At 35.6% G+C, this 19,548-nt stretch overlaps 1 protein-coding gene across 1 annotated transcript; it reads left to right on the plus strand.

Annotated features, from left to right (window-relative positions):
- Positions 1-5,455: 5,455 nt before the first annotated feature.
- On the plus strand, positions 5,456-12,747 carry LOC127454395 (zinc finger protein SNAI2-like). The gene is made up of 3 exons (XM_051721583.1): positions 5,456-5,552; positions 9,362-9,949; positions 12,329-12,747. Exons 1-3 carry the CDS (start codon positions 5,474-5,476, stop codon positions 12,508-12,510), a joined length of 849 nt encoding a protein of 282 aa, XP_051577543.1. The 5' UTR covers positions 5,456-5,473; the 3' UTR covers positions 12,511-12,747.
- The last annotated feature ends 6,801 nt before the right edge of the window (positions 12,748-19,548 follow it).

The following is a 19,548-nucleotide window of genomic DNA, read 5'->3' on the forward strand; positions in this document are numbered from 1 at the left end:
CAGATAACTTTATAAAAATAGATTCCAAAACTGAATTTGAATATACTGAACAAATTAGAGTATTCCAGTAAATATTGATTATAAATACTGTAAAAAGTGATGTTTGTGGAACGTAATTAAGTTTGCATTGCTTCTTTTAATTACATGGTTTTGCATTACTTGCATTCCTGAATGTTGCCAAGTCAAAAAACTACAATAATCAAGTAAATCTTTCTTTTGTTTACCTGATCTAAGAGCATTTGTTTTACAGTGTAATGATTCTGGAAATACCCCATTAGTTATGCATATGATAATATCAAAACATGTTTCATGTTACACTAAAAAGACATATTTAAAAATAAACTTAAAAACAGTCATATGAATTTCATTTCATTTTAATTCTACTTCCTTAAATTCAAATTGCAATTCTACATCCTTTTTGCTGCCTCAGTTGAAATTCAGTCCAAATTCTGGAATTGATTTGGCATTCTTCAATTCTGAATGGTACACAACCCTGGTTCCCACCATTGCGCCTATAACTCTGCAGCATTTCTCAAAAACCCACCCTTAATACGGCGCCCTGGTGCCGCCGTCACACACCCCGTCCATTTCACAAGCGAGAGGGAAGCTCAAGCTGAGGTATCATGTTATCTAGTAATCTAGAATACCGAGTTTACATCATATGTAAACAGCAAGATAAATTAGTGTAGACAACTCACCTACTGTTACTGTCATGGTGTTGCGAGTGGTCTCTCCACTAACAGCGGGACGATGTCCCAGCACACTGTCTATGAAAGTTCAGCAAACCATGGAAAATAATTTCTTTGGGCATCGCTTTGTCCATTGGGTGTTTTGATGGATTTGTACTGTGCCCAGATTTTTTTTATTTAATTTTTTTCCCCGAACCTGTACCATTGTGCACTGGACACACAACCTGGGAAGTTCGGTGAAAATTGGCACCGGCTCAGTCCCCAGTTGGCATTGTTTGGCCCAAGGGTAATCGGCGGTTCAAAGGCCATTGGCCGTTGGCCCAGAGAAAGCCCTGAGGCGACACGATGAAGCCCCGAAATTGACAGTGGGAACGCAACTGGCCCTGGCACACACTAGCACACCCTCATTTGGCCCGATAGTGGAAGCACGGCTATTCACAGTGCATCATGGAAATGGGTGGTCACTGTTGGGCTCGTTTGGTGGACTTTGTTGCCCGCGATTCTCTGATTGGTGAATTCTTTCTATGCTGGATCTTGGGGAGTGTAGTTCTTTATAATTGTGAGATAAAATATCAAATTATGAGATGCTAAGTCAATTATGAGATACTAAATCATAATTTTGTGATAAAATTTAGCCAATCAATCAACTTACAAATGAGGGACAAAGCAAGCAATTTTTCATACAAAAGTCAACAATATCTGCAGTATCACACTGCTAATTGTGGTTGGACTATAGAAGCTAGTGTAGAAGAAAGGGACAGATGATTATTATTATTTTTTTAAGGAAGTGCATGTAGTGTGGATTAAGTGCTTGCAGAACAGATGTCTTTTCAGCTGGTTCTTGAATGCTGAGATGATTTCAGCAGATCGTGTGGAGGTTGGAAGCTCATTCCACCTCAGAGGAACAGTAGAAAGTGAATGATCGTGAAATGGACTTTGTGCCTCTTTGTGACGGGACCACCAGAGGGTGCTCATTCATAGACCGCAGAGAGAGAGTGGGGACATAGACCTGGAGAAGTGAATTGAAGGTGCTGTTCCACAAGCTGTCCTGAAGGTCAGACTCAAAGCCTTGAATGTGATACGGGCAGCTACAGGTAGCCAGTGAAGTGAAATAAAGAGTGAGGTGACATGAGCCTGCTGCATTCTGGACCATCTGCAGTGGCTTAATCGTGCTAGCTGTGAGGCCGGCTAACAGAGCATTACAGTAGTACAGTACAGAAAAGACGAGAGCTTGGACAAGGAGCTGCGCAGCATATTCAGACAGGAAAGGTTTGATTTTTTTCTGATTTTGTAAAGGGTGAACCTGCAAAACCAGGCGGTTGATGAGATGTTGGCAGTGAAGTTAAGCTGGTCATTTACCACCACTCCCAGGTTCCAGGCTGTCCTGGTTGGTGTTGGTGTAGTTTAACCAAGATGAATAGTGAGGTTGTGGTCAACAGACAGGTTGGCTGGGATTACGAGGAGTTCCTTCATCCAGGCCAAGATCTCTGACAGGCAGGCAGAGATACGAACTGAGATGGTGGGGTCGTCAGGCTGGAACGACAGATGGACCTGCGTATCATCTCTGTAGCAGTGGTAGGAAAAACCATGTGCCTTAATGATCGGTCCGAGTGATGTAGTGTAAATTGAGAAGGGAAGAGGTCCAAGCACTGATCCTTGAGGAATACCAGTGGTCAGCTCTTGTGACTTGGACACCTCTTTTCTCTAGGTGACCTTGAAGGATCTGCCTGTGAGGTACGACTCAAACCATCCAGTTGCAGATCCTGTGATGCCCAGGTCAGGGTTGTGTCTAGAAGGGATCCCTCTCTCGTCAAGTTCTCGCGCATGCGCATTCTGGTATGATGCTTTCGCCTTTTGTTTTTCCACTCTCATCTCAGCGTATTAATGATGCATTAAAAACATCAATAATATAACATCATTATTATTATTATTATTATTATGATTATTATTATCATCATCATCATCACAGAGTGACTGTTTGCACTGGGTGTAAATACCTGCCACACAGTGTGGCTATTTGCACTGAATTAGTCTGGTGGAAACAAAGAAATTACAGACAAACTGCATTCTTTAGTGTTGTTGCAATGGCTTAGTGTGTTAAGGCAGTGTGAATATGCTTTTTCTATGTGGATGACCTGGGTTCTAATTCAGCTTTTGACCCAGTTTTCTCCATCCTGTTTTCTTTCTCCACTCTTAATATTTTTCTTGAATATTACTTATAATAATAAATAATATGAATATAAAAGTTGATTTCCTCACAGTGATTTGGTCAAAATGAATGTCAGAGAGTTGAGAGAAAGGTTTGATGTGGGTAAAAAAATTAACCATGGTTTTACTAAAGTAATATTGTAGTAAACATGTTTTTTTTTTGGCGGAAGCCATAATTTTAATGCAATTATCATGGTGTTACTACAGTAATATGGTGTTAACATAGTAACCATGTTTTGGTGGTTACTATAAAATACCATGGTGATACTAAGGTTACTGTATTAAAACCATGATTAATTTTTGTAAGAGAAGGTTAGGATTGGGTTTAGGGGTAGAGGTTGGTGTAGGGTGTCTGTGGGACTCTAAATAAACACACTGCAGTGATGCCCTGTTAGTTTTTAATTAGGAGTGCAAATAGTATCTAACACTATTTGCACTTAATGCAAATAGCCTCTGCCTTATTATTATTATTATTAAGAAATCTTTTTGTCTACTTTAAATCTCAAATAGCATCCCATGTTTTTAGAATACAGTAATATTTTGACATAAGTTCATGTTAAGGCACATATTACTTTAAATATTAAATTCTGTTATTGTGACTTAATTGACAGAATCCAGGACTTCTTATTCAAGGGGCAAATTTGATGCCACTTGACCACCCAGTCGAACTCTTAACTATACAGCTGATTGATGTACTTCACCACTAACCAAAAATGTATTACTGAAAATAATATGAATTAATTACTGACCCAGTGCAAAGTATGAACATTTGAAACATGAAACAATATAACATAGGATTGTGTTAGCAAAGGAATACAGATAACACTGGTTTAACAAAAGCCCATATGTTAGCCAAAACTGGCAGAAAAAAAACAAATCTAAAATCTAATGTGAATACAGTAGGGGCACACTAGGTGGCGACTTTGAATAGATTCAAGATTCCCATTCTCTCTGTAAATTTTTCAGATCTCTTCGGTACATAGATTTTCAAAAAAAAATAATAATAATAATTATATATATATATAATTATTATTATTAACTTAAAAATAAATCTTGAAATTAACTAACTTTATTTTTTACATGGTCCACATCCTGTTTTATTTAACACTTACTTAACTGCCGTTTTTCACATGTTGGGTAGGCTATACGTATAAAAGCCATTATTTTATTTTACCAATTAGGACGATTATATAAGCTACTTAAAGGGATAGTTCACCCAAAAATAAAAATTCTCTCATCATTTACTCACCCTCATCCCAGATGTGTATGACTTTCTTTATCCTGCTGAATGCAAACAAAGATTTTTAAAAGAATATTTCAGCTCTGTAGGTCCATACAAAGCAAGTGAACTTTGAAGGTCCAAAAAGCACATAAAGGCAGCATAAAAGTAATCCATATGACTCCAGTGGTTAAATCCATGTCTTCAGAAGTGATATGATAGGTGTGGGTGAGAAACAGATCAATATTTAAGTCCTTTTATTTTACTATAAATCTCAACTTTCACATTTTGAAAGTGAAAGTGGAGATTTATAGTAAAACAAAACTAAAAAATATTGATCTGTTTCTCACCCACACCTAACATATAGCTTCTGAAGATATATATATATATATATATATATATATATAAACATATATATATATTAGTAAGGTGTTAAACTTTAAGTTGTTGTCTTTCATATGGTAGGATGCATTAACAAAATATCGAAAAGTGGGAATAGTAATTTTTTTAATGTAATTTGTTATTATCAGGCTCTACATTCTCAATACTATTGGATCAAGCCTTATTCTGCACCAAACAATACCTGCACATTTCCATGCATTCACACCGAAGTGAATTCACTTAAGGCCCTACTGTATACAACACACTGAAATACGCATTTCCACTTTTTAATGGACTATATAGATAAAATACAAAATTGTAGCCTGCCCTATTTTATTCTATAAAAAGTCACCCAATCAGTATGTCCCCAGTCATTGTTTATTCATTTCATCTATATATAATTATTTCAATAAATAAATTATGAATGCATTTTACTTATATAATATATATATTTTTATTATTATTTATTCACTAAATTTTTTTGAACACTGAAATAAAATATATTCAGTCCTCTAAATGACAAAATAAGTTTGATCTATTTGAATAAGTTAGATCTTGAGCTGTAGTCCATCAATCTTATTCTCAAAAACAGAGTTCTAATAGAAGGGAATACAGGGTGAAAATAGAGCAGTTGTTACAGAGAACAATATTGGAAACACAACATGTGTTTCGTTAAAAAAACAAAAACAAAGTAAAGCTATTTTGATCACACGCATGCACCTGTTTTGTTACGGTATGTTGGTTCACACATTACTTTGCCCTCTTGCACTTGTCCTGTGATTCTAACTGGTTCAACAGGATGTCTATGGTAATTTCCATCTAGCCTTGCACCTGACTCTCTCTTCTCTACTCGAGAATGTGGCGCAAAGACAACCTCCAAGCATCAGCTATATATTCAGCTTCACCATCACTCAGTTAAAGTTGCTCGTCCGGACGCTGCGGCAGTAATAATTTCACTTTAAAGACCCAAGGTACGATGCCAAGGTCTTTCTTGGTGAAGAAGCACTTTACTAACAAGAAGCCTGACTATGGAATGCTGAATTCAAAAAAACACGGCAAGTTATATTTCAGTTATGTTGCTCATTTGTTGACAGACTTGTTCAAGGCCATTTGTTGTGTACTGTAGTTTCAGTTGTAGCCTAACTTTCTTTCTTTCTTACAGGCCTATTAGGAATACAAATAACTTATATTAGCCTACAGTATAAGACTAATAAATACCTTTTCTTTGTCAAAGGTGTAGTTGACAGATAACATGGACTTTTTTGTATTGGGGTCCAAAAGGCTGAAAATACTATTTAGTGTTTTTCTAATTTAATACTATTATTACAATTATTTGTCCATTTTCAGTTAACCCTTGTGAGACCTTCTGGAAATTTTTTGTCTTTTTCATTTTTGTTTTTTTGATAATTTTGTCTGTGTTAATGCCAACGGCATACATTTTGCCAAAGGTGTATATTTAGGGGGAATTTTCATATTTCAACCTCAGTTCCTATAATAATACTGTGTACACAAAATAGTTACACTCGGGACCTTCAGGACAAAAAATGTCCCCACTGAAACCCATTAAAACTGGCAATATTTGATCCTAGTGCCATTAAAGCATAAAATCATGAATTCTATGATATTATGATTTCATTCTGGAGACCTGGCTTCAAAATTTAAATTTTTAATATTTTTCACCAGATGGCGCCATTTTTCTCATGTTTAGCCTATGGAGCAAATACAAGCTTTTTTCCTATTTTCTGTTTGCTGTATTATAGAGCACTGCAGGCCAGTTAAATAAATGATGCAGCTAAAATTGTGTGGGTGTGTTGGTATGGATGTCAGAGTGTGTTTTGTATGCGTGTATTGAGAAATGTGTGTGTGTGTGTTATGTAAACAAACTGGCATTTAAAGGGTTAAAATCCTGAAACTGAATGAATATTTGGTAGTTATAATCAGGACTGATGTTGGTTAAAAAAAATAACTCATTGAATGTGGAAATTAATATTAATATATAATATTATTATGGCAGGTTTTTGATGTGAATATTTTTGTCCTCTAAAGTCCTCTGAGTAACGTTTTTAAATTGACAGACAAGGGTTAACTTATCAGCGTAACAATTTAAATGAAAAGTTGAATCTTTTCACTCAAATTTGGATGCATTTTTCTAGTATTTGGCGTGTCCCCCTTTTTTTGAATGACAAAATTTTTCCAGCATGATTTGGGAATATTCAAAATTGGAAATTTGTCATTTTGGACAAACAGTTAGCATTGTCAATCCTTGTTGGATTAGTGACATAGAAATAGTGCAGAATATTTAATATTTCTTCTTCATTTTACATCATAGGTTTTCTTTTTTTTTTTTTAAATTCAAAGTAACCTAGATTTTGTATCCCAAATTTGCAGTGTGGCCTTAGACTTTTGGAAAGTGCATATTTTTGATGTTGTGACTTGTTACCATGCATTTCTTTGACACTTTATTGTGTTGCTTTTTTAGAACAATTTAATGAGAACAATTTTATTTAAAGTAGTTTTAGATGGATAGACTATAGAAGAGCATGCTGTCACAGCTTAAAATGTCATGTCCATACTTGCAGATTCATGATAGGCTAGATTTATGATTAGCTACAGATGTTCTATACACTCATGATGACTAGATAAAGAGAAAGGTACGAAACACGAGAATAGATACCGTAAACACGGCAAGAGTTTAGCAGGTGCAAAATCTCTCACAAAAAAGGGGGTCGTTGTTCGCCTTTGCTTTGTGGTTTGAAGTGTCCCATTAGAAAAGCTGAAGGGTAATATAGTGTTTTCTCAGAATCCGTTTACCCTGCAATGCCTTGAAATCTGTGGGCTTGTTCTCCCATTTGGCCTGCCAGTAACATCTTTGGGAGAAAAACATAACAATGTATTTGTAACAGTAAATCTTTAAAGACATTTGGGATCATATATGGTGGATTAGACCTCACTGACTGTTATAGTTTCTTTTCAATGAAAGTCTGTTTTGTTTTATTTGCTACCTGGGGAACCAATTACCATATAGCTAATTGTCCCAGCTGAATATAACTGGGAAAAATAAAATGTCCTGGTCCAATTTTACTCCAAAATAGAAAATAATTAATAAGAAATGACATTTTGCATATAGAGAATGAAGCCTATTTTTACGTCTTTACAATTTTTTACATTATGACATTATTTTAATGACAGTCACTCACATTTACCCCCCAATTCTAATAACCGCAATGCAAAAATTTTGTCATGATGAAACCCCCCAAAATAAAAAAATAATCAAATAAATCATAAATAATATTGTATATATTTACAATCTTATGATGAATAGAATTAAATATATATATATATATATAGTTTTGGTCATAACTTTGTAAGCATGTAATACTGGTTCTGTTCACTCCAGCTCCCTCTAAAAAGGGAGCTGGAGTGAACACTAGATGGCAGCAAGTAGAAAAGTACTAGAAAGTACTAGAAAAATAATTTTTCCTCTATCACCTTCCATCACAAATTGCCAGTCTGGAATGTAGGTGGCGCTCTAACGCATTTTATCCCTCACAGATGTTCTCGTCCATAGACATTCAGTCTAATTTTCAGTTCATGCACCACCCCCATTGTTTCATCAAAAATCTCAGCTTCTGAGTGGACTAGAAGCTCAATCTAGGTGTCATTAGAAAGCTGAGATCCTCCCCGATGAGGTATATATATATATATATATATATATATATATATATATATATATATATATATAAAATCAATAGTTGAAAACTTATTTTTCCGATGCTTTTCCTGCTGGACCGCATATTTTGTTCTGGACATCTAAGATGAAACATTGGATTATTCACACAAGCATGCTCATAGACAAGTAGAAAATGGCTTATTTCTTAGAAAACTTCCTAACGTAAAAGCAGATATAACGTTTTTGACTACTTGGCGCTTACAGCAGCAGTTATCGGTGCATAAATGAGACGTCTGTATTTGATGTCTACCAGATATCATATTTCACTTTGTGATTCTTTTGAAAATCTTTCAAACTGTGGTATGAGGGCAACAAAATAAACTATACAGTCACATTCCCTAGAATGATAGCTTTCGTCTGATATATGATTCGTCTATTTAAGTGCTAATTTAAAGACTTTAATATTCATATTAATATTTCTACCACATGACCTCTAGATGGCGCTGATTTGCGACGCGAATGTTTTCAGGCCTTATTTTGTTATTTTATGTAACATAAATGCAGAAGTGTTGGTTATCTATGAAACTTTCAGATTCTAAGCTTTCTAATGCTACCCCATATGACTTATGTTTTCAGAGACTTGAACATTTTCAGCGTAAACTTTTTTCGCGACATAGCGCCCCCCTTTTGAACCGCCGGTAAGTCCGCGGAGTTGAAGAGGTTAATTGCAAAGCATTTATACATCATAGCAATACTCCCTTGGGACTGCTTTTCATTTTGGCAGATTTTAATAAAAATAAAAAAAAGTTAAAAAAAACAATGTTACATACAACCTTAAATTTTTACGGTAATGAGAGTCATAATTGAAAAAAATGAGAATAGTAAAACATACAGACGCGTTACAATTACAAGAATTAGGGGGGTAAATGTGCTTAAGTGTCCTCAAAATAATGTCACAATCCAAAAAAACATAATGGTCCTAAATGCAGTCTTCATTTTCATTATGCAAAATATAATTTCATAATTTTTTGCATTGATTTGGGGTTAAATATGACCTGGATATTTTTCATGTTTCATGAGAATCACCCAACAAGAATTTTGTTTTTACTATATCTTAGCAAATTATTTTAAATAACATACTATCATATGTTTGTCACACAGTTTGTACTGATTGTGTCAAATATCTTTACACAGAGGTGATCCATATTGAATCTTCATGCTCCAAACTGAAAATGCTGCATCACCACGAGGCTTTGTTTCCAGCGCCATGTCTTGTGAACTCAGCGCTGAGCACCACTCTGCGGGTGAACCCTATCAATCCAGGGATTTACCTGCCTCCACAGCACCCAAACCAGTCCATGGAAGGCCCAATTCTGGCTCTCACTTATCCCTTACACATGATGTCCAGTCCCTTCCGAGACATGGAGCCTGCACTCAAAGTACTGGAGTCAACAGAAGCACACAAGACAGACCCAGAAGACAAAGTATCTGTGTCCCAGTTAGGACTGGGCACTATTGGAAGCAGTCAAGAACGCCGTGATGAGTGTTTTGACTGCCAAAAAGCTTACTTTACCATCTCTGGCTTGACCAAACAGAGGCAGCTCCACTGTGAGTGGCAATGCCAAAAGTACTTTAGCTGTAAGTTTTGCGACAAGGAGTATGTGAGTCTAGGGGCGCTGAAGATGCACATCCGCACACACACGCTGCCTTGTGTGTGTAAACTCTGTGGAAAGGCCTTCTCCAGACCCTGGCTACTTCAGGGACACATTCGCACACACACAGGTATGTTCAGGGACTGTATTAACTTGTCAACTGCTCTGAAAAGGTAATAGTTGACCCCAAAATGAAATTTTGTCCTTATTTACTCACCCTCATGTCATTCCGACACCATATTATTTTCTTTCTTCCATGAAACGGAAAAGGAGATCTCAGGCCGAATGTCCAAGCTTCTGTTTAAATGGGATGTTGAATATCTGAGCTCCTCTTTTTCATGCAATTAAACTGGATAGTGATAACTGCCAAGCTCCAAAAAGGACAAAAAGCATAAAATTACCGTATAAGTAATCCATGCAACATGTGAGCTCTATTCCAAGTCTTCTGAAGCCATACAATAGTTATGAACGGACCACAATTTAAGCTGTTATTCACTAATAATCGTATAATATGCCGTCCTCAAATCTCATTATGCTTGTGTTCAATAAAAAAATAAAATGAAAATGGGACCGCAAATGAGAAAAAATTGCAGAGATAATAAATGAATAGGAATTTAACCCTCCAACTGCGTTCAGAATCTGCATACACCTTTTGCATTCGCGGGTCAATTTTGACCCGGTGGAATTCAAGCTTATAAATAATTTATAACCCGATGGTTTTCATCTAAAACTACATTGTAAGTCATTAATAAGTTCTTAACTGTTCCTACATGTAAAAAGATTGATATTTGTGGCATGTAAACTGACAAATATAAACGTAATTAATTAATATGCCATTTTGTTTTTAAATAATAAAATGTAGAAATTCTTTGACATTTTAAAGTATTCATAAACTACAGCAAAACCAGTGTGATACATGTGAAGACATCTTTTTTGTCAACATTTCTGTGAAATTGTATCTAAATATAACATAATGTACAATTTATATAAACATCTAATGTGAGAATTACTAGTAATTTGAATGAATTTCCTATTACTCATAACTGCTCGGTACAACTTGTTGGTCAAAAGTGATGAAACCAACGTATTCTTTTTCCAATAAACTTCATCAAAACAACTGTACAACTCAAGTATACAACGTTAATCCTTCTTTACTGTGTTTTTAAGCTGAATCTATTCTATTAATATGCATGAACTGTTGAATGTTGATGCGTGAGTTTGCTGTAAGCTGGTTCTGAATTTCCTCTTTCACGCCCAATTTAGACTAATGTGTGCTTGAACAAAATCTTTCCACACCCGCTTTAGACAGTAGTACCTTTGATTTAGTATATATATATGTTATGTTTGTTACATCAGTCACGTCTGTTTTGTACAGGAACGTGTGTGTGTGTCTGTGTGTGACTGTATGTTTATGTGTGTGTGCATGTTTGTCCCAGTGAGAGACAAAAAAAGTGTGTGAGAGAGTACAGGAAAGAGGCAAAATGTAGGTGAAGTGTTTATAAGTAAAAATCAAATTCATAGATGTACAAAAAATCTACATAATATCATGTCTAAAGCCACAAAAATGTAACAATTTTTTAAAATGGTTATATCTCTTCAACAATTTTATTAAAAAATCTGAATGTCTATTTTGATGGTCTTGACAAAATCACAAAGTTTGGTTCCCGTACTAAAAACAATGTGGTATTTAAAAATTATTATCTACCTCTCCTGGGTTAAAAATGACCCATACGCAATAGAAGGGTTACATTTCAGCCAGTTCCTACAAAAAGGTATTATATGGCTTCAGAAACCTTTTTTTAGCACAATTTTAGCGCAATTTAGCACAAATATCTTATAGACTACTTTTATAGTGCCTTTTTGGAGCCTAATCGTATAAATCACAATTTCTTGTATGGAAAACAGAAGCCTGGACATTCTGCCTGAGATCTCCTGTTGCATTTCATGGAAGCTAGAAAAATAATGCTGGCTGGAACAACATGGAGGTGAGTAAATGAACTTGTGAGTGCGTAAACTTTTCCTTTAACAGAAGACATAATAAAGGAATTCCTAATTATTCGAACTGAACAGAATTTAAGTATTGAAAATACAAAATGCAAAATGAAAACTATGAAAAAAGCAACCTGGTCTCATAGAATCACTTTATCCAAATATATGCAAAATGATTTTTACGTGGCTCCTATGTATCGCAAAGTACTTGGGTATGAATCCAGAATAGCATGAGGGCTGATACGTGAGCTGAAAGTGTCATAGAAGTGACGTGGTTGCTTCAGCAATTGCAATGTTCATGTTACATGACACTTTCGGTTAGGTTAGGTTTAGGTTTAAACTCGATAAAGAATTAACCTTAAAACCCTCATTTTTTCAGAAGAACTTTTAACTCGCTTTTAGCGCCACCAAGTGGACAATTCATCTCTGAACTGCCGCGATATGTGAAATGAAACACGTAATTTAATTTTGAGATCAGGCATGGAAAAATGACCACATATAAATCTTTTCATCCTTTTAGGCGAAAAGCCGTTCTCCTGCCCTCACTGCAGTCGTGCATTCGCTGACCGCTCAAACCTTCGGGCACATCTTCAAACGCACTCTGAGATCAAGAAATACCAGTGCAGAAGCTGTTTCAAGACCTTCTCCAGGATATCACTCCTGTCAAAGCATGAGGAGGCCAGCTGCTGTCCCATGTCCTGATATTTACTGTGGCAGTAGTCCGTTCCTCCTCAAGTTCCTCCTATTGGGTGGATCAACAAATGCTGTGCACAAGAATCTGATATACAGAACGATACATACTGTAGCTACACCGTGATCACACACTAATGCACTGATGAATTTTGAATTTACTGTATAAAGAACAATATGCATTGGGTGTAACCTATAATTGAGTTTTTCAATGGTAGTTGTGATCGTTTTTTCAGGTTAAGATTTTGTAATGGAGAAATTGTAATGAAAACAATAAAATATTTTTTCTAACACTATAATATCTGTGCTGTTTAGTATGACATTAACAAGTTTGTGTAAAAACAAAGCTTTTACACTGCCACTAACAGTCCAAAAGTTTGGAAAGATTTTACTTAATTATTTTCATTATCTTCCTTGGTCTTGGTCTTATCACAATCTGTTTAAACTAATGACACAAATTATTGTATTGTTCTTGTACATACTGAATACATCATTCAAACATTCACAGTGTAGGTTGGAAAAAGTATGTGAACCCCTACGCTGATGACATCAACCAAAGCTAATTAGAGACAGGAGTTGGCAAACCTGGCATCTTATTAATGAAATGAGATTGGAGGTGTGGGTTAGAGCTACTCTGACTTATAAAAAGCACCTAAACATTTTGAGTTTGCTATTCACATGAAGCATCTGCTGACGTGGACCGTGCCTCGCAATAAAGAGATCTCAGAAGACCTACTATCAAGAATTGATGCTTTGCATAAAGCTGGAAATGGTTACAAAGTTATCTCGAAGAGCTTAGCTATTCATCTGTCCACAGATTTTCTATAAATGGAGATGATTTAGTACTGTCGATACTCTCTCTAGAAGTGGCCGTCCAGCCAAGATGACTCAAAAGGCACACCGCATAACGCTCAATGAAAACTATAAAGTACAATATACGGTGCAAACACAAATCATTTCTAGTGATAAAGTAGAGCTAAACAATTATTTATGATATTTATGGTTTTTCTAATGGTATTTGTAAAGGGTTTTCAGGTTAAGATTTTGTATACACTCAAAATATTGTTTTTTTTTTTTTAAGATTAACACATTTAAATTTTATTAAAAAAAATAAAGAAAAATCCAGCAGACTGCATTGACTAATCTTTAATAAAATCAATACAAAAATAAAAAATATGTAACATTTTCTTAAATAATTTTTTTTTGTATATTATAAAATTTTCTGCCATTTTGTAACATTAAACAATTTTGTATTTTTCAGCAAAATTTTCAGAATTTTGTTCTGAAATTGAAATGCGTAAATCGTAAAAATAGGCTAAAATATTGTTTTGAGTGATAGGAAAACATTTAAAAATAATATTTTGGCAACACTTTAAAATAAAGTTGTATTCGTTAACATTAGTTAACTACATTCCTAAAAACATGAATTAACAATGAACAAAAATGTTAACATTAAAAGTTATGTATTTTAACAATAGTTAATGCATTATGAACTTACATTAATTTATCATAAACAATTGTATTTTTAGAAACTAACATTAACCAAGATTAATAAATTCTGTAAAAATATATGTTGTTCACTGTTAGTTAATGATAACTAATGTTAACAAATTAAAGTATATTATAATATAATTAATATATCTATATCTTGGGCAGCTGAGGAAAGGAAAATTCTTTGAGGCTAAATAAATCTCACAATGTTTCCCATTTGTAATGGTGCATGGAAAAAGTCTTTGTAGATATATCTGTTTATTAGCAGGTGGATGGAGGCCAGCTGCATGCCACGATGGCGCCATGCCAAAACTCCATCAGTAGGGGTTTTAGTCGCACCCTTCTGTTTGTCTGATCACTGTTGAGCTGAACAACTCTTTTCTTATAGAATCCCAATCATGTCTGGTATGTCCCTTTGCTCTGGAAATACATGCAGGTTGGAGCCACATGATTGATTTAAGGGGTGCAGACAGGGCAACAGAGCCAGACTGTATAATAGGCGTTGTCTATATGACACATATGGGTGTTTCTTAAACTTTGGGCACTTTTAAGTCAGGGATTGATTTTCATCAAAACAAATATATATATATATATATATATATATAATTATTATTATTATTATTATTGTTGTTGTTTTTTTTTTAATTCATAAGTTAGTGTACTTGTTTACCAGGCCAGAAGAAGAAGCACCTGTGGCCCCTAATAATTTAACGGTAACCCATGTCAAGGGACAGGTCTTGAGGGCAGAGGTCTGGCTCCATCTGCAAGTCTCCCTGGGATGTTACTTTAGTCATGGCACAGCAGATGCAGGCTGAAATTCCTTAGCTTATCCTGACTGGAGCCGACATGGCCGAACCTTCTCCTCCGGCACTAAATTTACATCCTGCTTGTTCTTCAGCCACAGCCTACCAATGCCACCACTTTTAAACATATGATGATGTGTACTTTTATGATGGATTTTCATGGTTTAATAGTTTCATGGGTCCGGGACAAGGTTTCATGACATGTTGTAATAATAGTACTAGATGGTGAAATTGTATGAGCTGGCACGTACAAAAACATACCACTTTTAGTCCAATGGAGAAAAAAAAGGAAAGAACCAACGAACGATATTATTACGATTTTTCCCTAGTTTAACCCCTAACCCAAACATTAACCTAACCAAGATTTTAATAGGAAAATAACTTTTGTGTCCCATGGAAAAAAGAGATTTGGAACGAGAAGAGAGAAGCGTATTACAGGTTATTGACACACATCAGTCATTTGTATTGCATAAATAAATATGGAATGAGTAACCAAATTTGTTCACAGACATTTTCTTTCTTAAAATAAAGTGTTGATATGAGGCTAGCTAAAATGTGATGTCTGTATTGTACCAATTTGAAATTCATTTTGTTTATTGGCCGATGAGAATAAAAGTACCTTTTTCGTACGATATGTTACAATTTCGCTATCACGTACAAAGTTTTCATGAGACTATCTTGACTAAAACTGCACAGTCTATTCATAAAAGGCATTTGCAAAATAAATAAATAAATAAATAAATAAAGTTAGTTATAATGTGTATTTAAAAAAAAAAAAGTTGAAATTGTTTTGTTGTAATAAAAATCAACTCCTGGGACATCAAAGTGCCCGAAGTTTTCATGTATTTAAAGGAATATTCCAGGTTCAGTACCAGTTCAGCTCAGTTGACAGCATTTGTGGCATCATGTTGATTACCACAAAAAATTATTTTGACTCGTCCCTCCTTTGCTTTAAAAAAAAGCTAAAATCAAGGTTACAAGAGGCATTTACAATGGAAGTAAATGGGGCCAATTTCTGAAGGGTTTAAAGACAGAAATGTGAACCTTATAATTTTATAAAAGCACTTACAGCAATTCTTCTGTTAAAACTCATGTATTATTTGAGCTGTAAAGTTGTTTAAATAGTTATTTACCAGGATTACAGGATTTGTGGCATTACGGTGTCTTGTCATTGTAACACAGTTGTAAAACTGGCTATAACTTTACACAGAAAAGATAGATTAATAAGCAATTTTATCACACTAAAATCACGTTAACATGTATATTGTTTACGTCATGTGGCTATACTTTTGAAACAGTGAGTATTTTAACAGATTGGCCCCATTCACTTCTATTGTAAGTGTCTCAGTGTAACCCAGATTTTTGCTTTTTTTAAAGAAATGGAGGGACGAGTCGAAATTAATTTTTAAAATCACGCCACAAATGCTGTCGATTGAGTTTAACTTGTATTGAACTTGTATTGTATATTCCTTTAATATATTAAAATATTAAATATAATTACATAAAATATTTATAGGCTAATTTTATTATGCTTTTATTGTTGTAGTCTAATGATTATTTCATTACCACTGTGCAAAAAGGCATAAATAAAACAATTTTTAAATAACGGTTCTGCATATCAGTTATATCAGGAAGACTTGCAGACTTTATTTGATGAATATAAAACAGAAATGTAATGTCTCTCTTTGGCATAAGCCTCGTCTGGCGGTACGAAGAAGTTGTACTCGGAACTGTCATATCCTGCCGGAGATAGGAGGCAGGGGCGAGGAGCCTATCCCTGTGCAGGACGGGACTCAACTGGTGGTGGTGGGGTGGTGGAGGTTGCCGTGTTAGCACACTGAAACAGCAATGTGATAATGTGAGCAGACTTATATAGCAATGGCTTACATGTGATTGGCAAGGAGTTACCTAGCTAATGGTGCGATGATGTACAGCTGCTAGTCTTCCTGCTAGAACTACGCTGTGCTTACATTTCTTGGACAAATCATAAGTGGTAAAAAAAAAATATGGGTCAGTGCAAGTGCTCCAGTGTGGCTGTAGCTGTTGTATCTGAACAGATCGAGATAAAGAGTTGAATCAACAAAAGGCCTCAATGGCAGATGTGATCTTGACCCTCTGTCACTATTCTCCATGACGTTTGCATCAGCAGCTGACTCTGTTGCTCCTAACTATAACCACTGTGACTCCATAAAAGAGGTAACCAACTCTAAAAATACATTGTAGCCAGGGTGAGGGAGCATAGCCCCACCCCCATACTGCTTCGGAGGGGTTAAAAATAGGTCTGGTGGGACTATTTCTGATCAACTGGCCCAAGCAGGAGGACTTCCATTCCCACTCTCTTCTGGTAAGAAGGAGAGGAACTCTGAGAGTTTCTGATCCCCCTAATGAGTCAGCTCTTCTCCTGTTCCACAGACAACATGCATGTCCACACTTCAGCTAACAATTCCAGAGCTTGATCCATCCTCTAACAGCTAGTGTCTCCTCCCACAGACCATATCTTCCATACCCCTTGTTCTGTCCACCACAAGAATAACGTTTTTGACTCTCAGAGGGTCATCTTTTGGGCTGAGTTGCAGACTTAAAGGGTTAATTCACCCAAAATGCCTTGCCAGATGTGTATGACTTACTTTCTTTTGCTGAACACAAAGATTTTTAAGAAGAATATCTCAGCTCTGTAGGTCCATACAATGGAAGTGAATGGTCGCCAGAACTTTGAAGGTCCAAAAAGCACATACAGTCAGCATAAAAGTAATCCATACGACTGCAAATTACTGTCTTTTTATTGTTTTACTTTTTGCTACTTTTAAATGCTGTTTTTGTTATATTTGCTCTCCCTTTCAGTAATTTATCATGTAATGATTGTCAGCATTCTTGTGCTTTGCATGAAGGGATGACCATAACTGCTATGGTATGCAGTGAGAATGATTAATGATAAAATTAGACTATAAAACAGTTTAAGTTATATACATTTAAGTCAACTGTCTACTTGATTTAAACAACTTTTCCATCTCTAAAACCCTAAAATGACTGTAAAAATTATGATTTAAACAGTTTGAACAGAGTTTGAACAGAAGAATTAATGTAAGTGCTTTTATAAAATTATAAGCATCACATTTCTGCCTTTAAACCCTCCAAAAAATTGGCCCCATTGACTTCCTTTGTAAGTGCCTCACTGTAACCTCTGTTTTTGATTTTTTTTTTTTTTTTAAGAAAAAATTTGGTACTCAACATTATGCCACAAATGCTGTCGGTTGAGCTGAACCCGTAATATTCCTTTAAGTTGAAACAACAATATTTTTCTTTACAGTGCATCTTTAGATAAATGCATGTAGTGAATGGAGAATCCCTGGAAAATAGGGCGAGATTATTGTTGACAAATAATAGATGAATTGATTTAGGATTTGTGGCCATCTTTTTGGTTATATTCACTTTTTTCCAATGCAATACCAATGCCAAAGCTCTCAAATATGAATCTGTCACAGTGAGACTATTTTCAAGCATGATTATAGAGCTAAGCATGGGCTACAAGGGATAAAAGTTCCTGTGATATCAATACACACTTTTGCGGCATAAAAATAGGGAGTTCTGTTTATAAAAAGTGCACAACTCAATTGCAAAGTGGCACACTGCACGATTCCAACTGCTACTTTTAGCCACCATTAAAATAAAGTTGGCCTATATTTAGTCTAATCAAGAGGATGCTCTCCAGTCGGAGGGAGATATTTTTACAGTAGATCTCAGAGCAGCCTTTCAGCCTCTGAGATTTACAGAATATTTTCCACACTGAGTGTTGGGTTTATATAAATATCAAGCTCCTACAAGCCACTGACACACAGTGCATGATAGTAATATGTTGCACTTGTTACCCCAGCACCACCACTATGATATTCTACACTGGCAAGGAGTTGGTTATATCTGCCTACTTGTTGTGGGAAATAAGTCCCCCAGAACAGGTGCAGCACAGTAACATTTAGAGGCCTGTTCCTGTCAGCCAGCAACCCCACCCTATTTTCCACCCTCAATCTGGACTCTTTTTTTCTCCACAGGTTGATCACCGCGTTCACTTTCACTTCATGACCTTTAACCTCAGAGGTCAAGTTGTGGCACCACTCCAAAGCATTGTATCTCTCCCTTACTCATCAAGCACTTGTTACTGACACTTCAATCACACACATGCTCCAGTCTGAATGAGGTATTCGTAATAATCTTACAAAATACTGTCATTTTTATTTTTCGTTTATACCATGGGAGTTCTTGCCTTCAGACCTCAAACTGGGAATTTCTTCAGGAGAAATCAATTGTAACCAGCCACAATTAAAACATGAATAGATCACCCAAGGAAGGAGATGTTTGAGAACAAAAACTCACATGCATTTGTAGAAGAAAACTACTAAAAACAACCACATTGTGCAAACATGTTAGACCACAGAGGGTTATGGCAGGTTACCCCTTAACCATTATAACAAAGACTGATAAAACCACTTAAAGGTGTGGTCTCGCAGGAAAGCCAGAAGAGCTGTGTCTTTAATGAGATGCTGAACATTACAACACCTGCTCCTGATGCTGTATCAACAAAAGATCTAGAACAGCAATAAATATCTGCTATATAAACATTGTGCAGCTACTGACATTCTTACAGTAGGTGCAAGTGTCTCTTCTAAAGAATGTTACTAAAGATGTTAGTGACAGTGATTTATAATAATGTAAAGCCACACTTTAAAATCCACCTGCAGTTGTAGGGCCCGTGAAAATCCGT

Source organism: Myxocyprinus asiaticus, chromosome 2, assembly GCF_019703515.2.
Source record: "Myxocyprinus asiaticus isolate MX2 ecotype Aquarium Trade chromosome 2, UBuf_Myxa_2, whole genome shotgun sequence".
NCBI lineage: Eukaryota > Metazoa > Chordata > Actinopteri > Cypriniformes > Catostomidae > Myxocyprinus > Myxocyprinus asiaticus.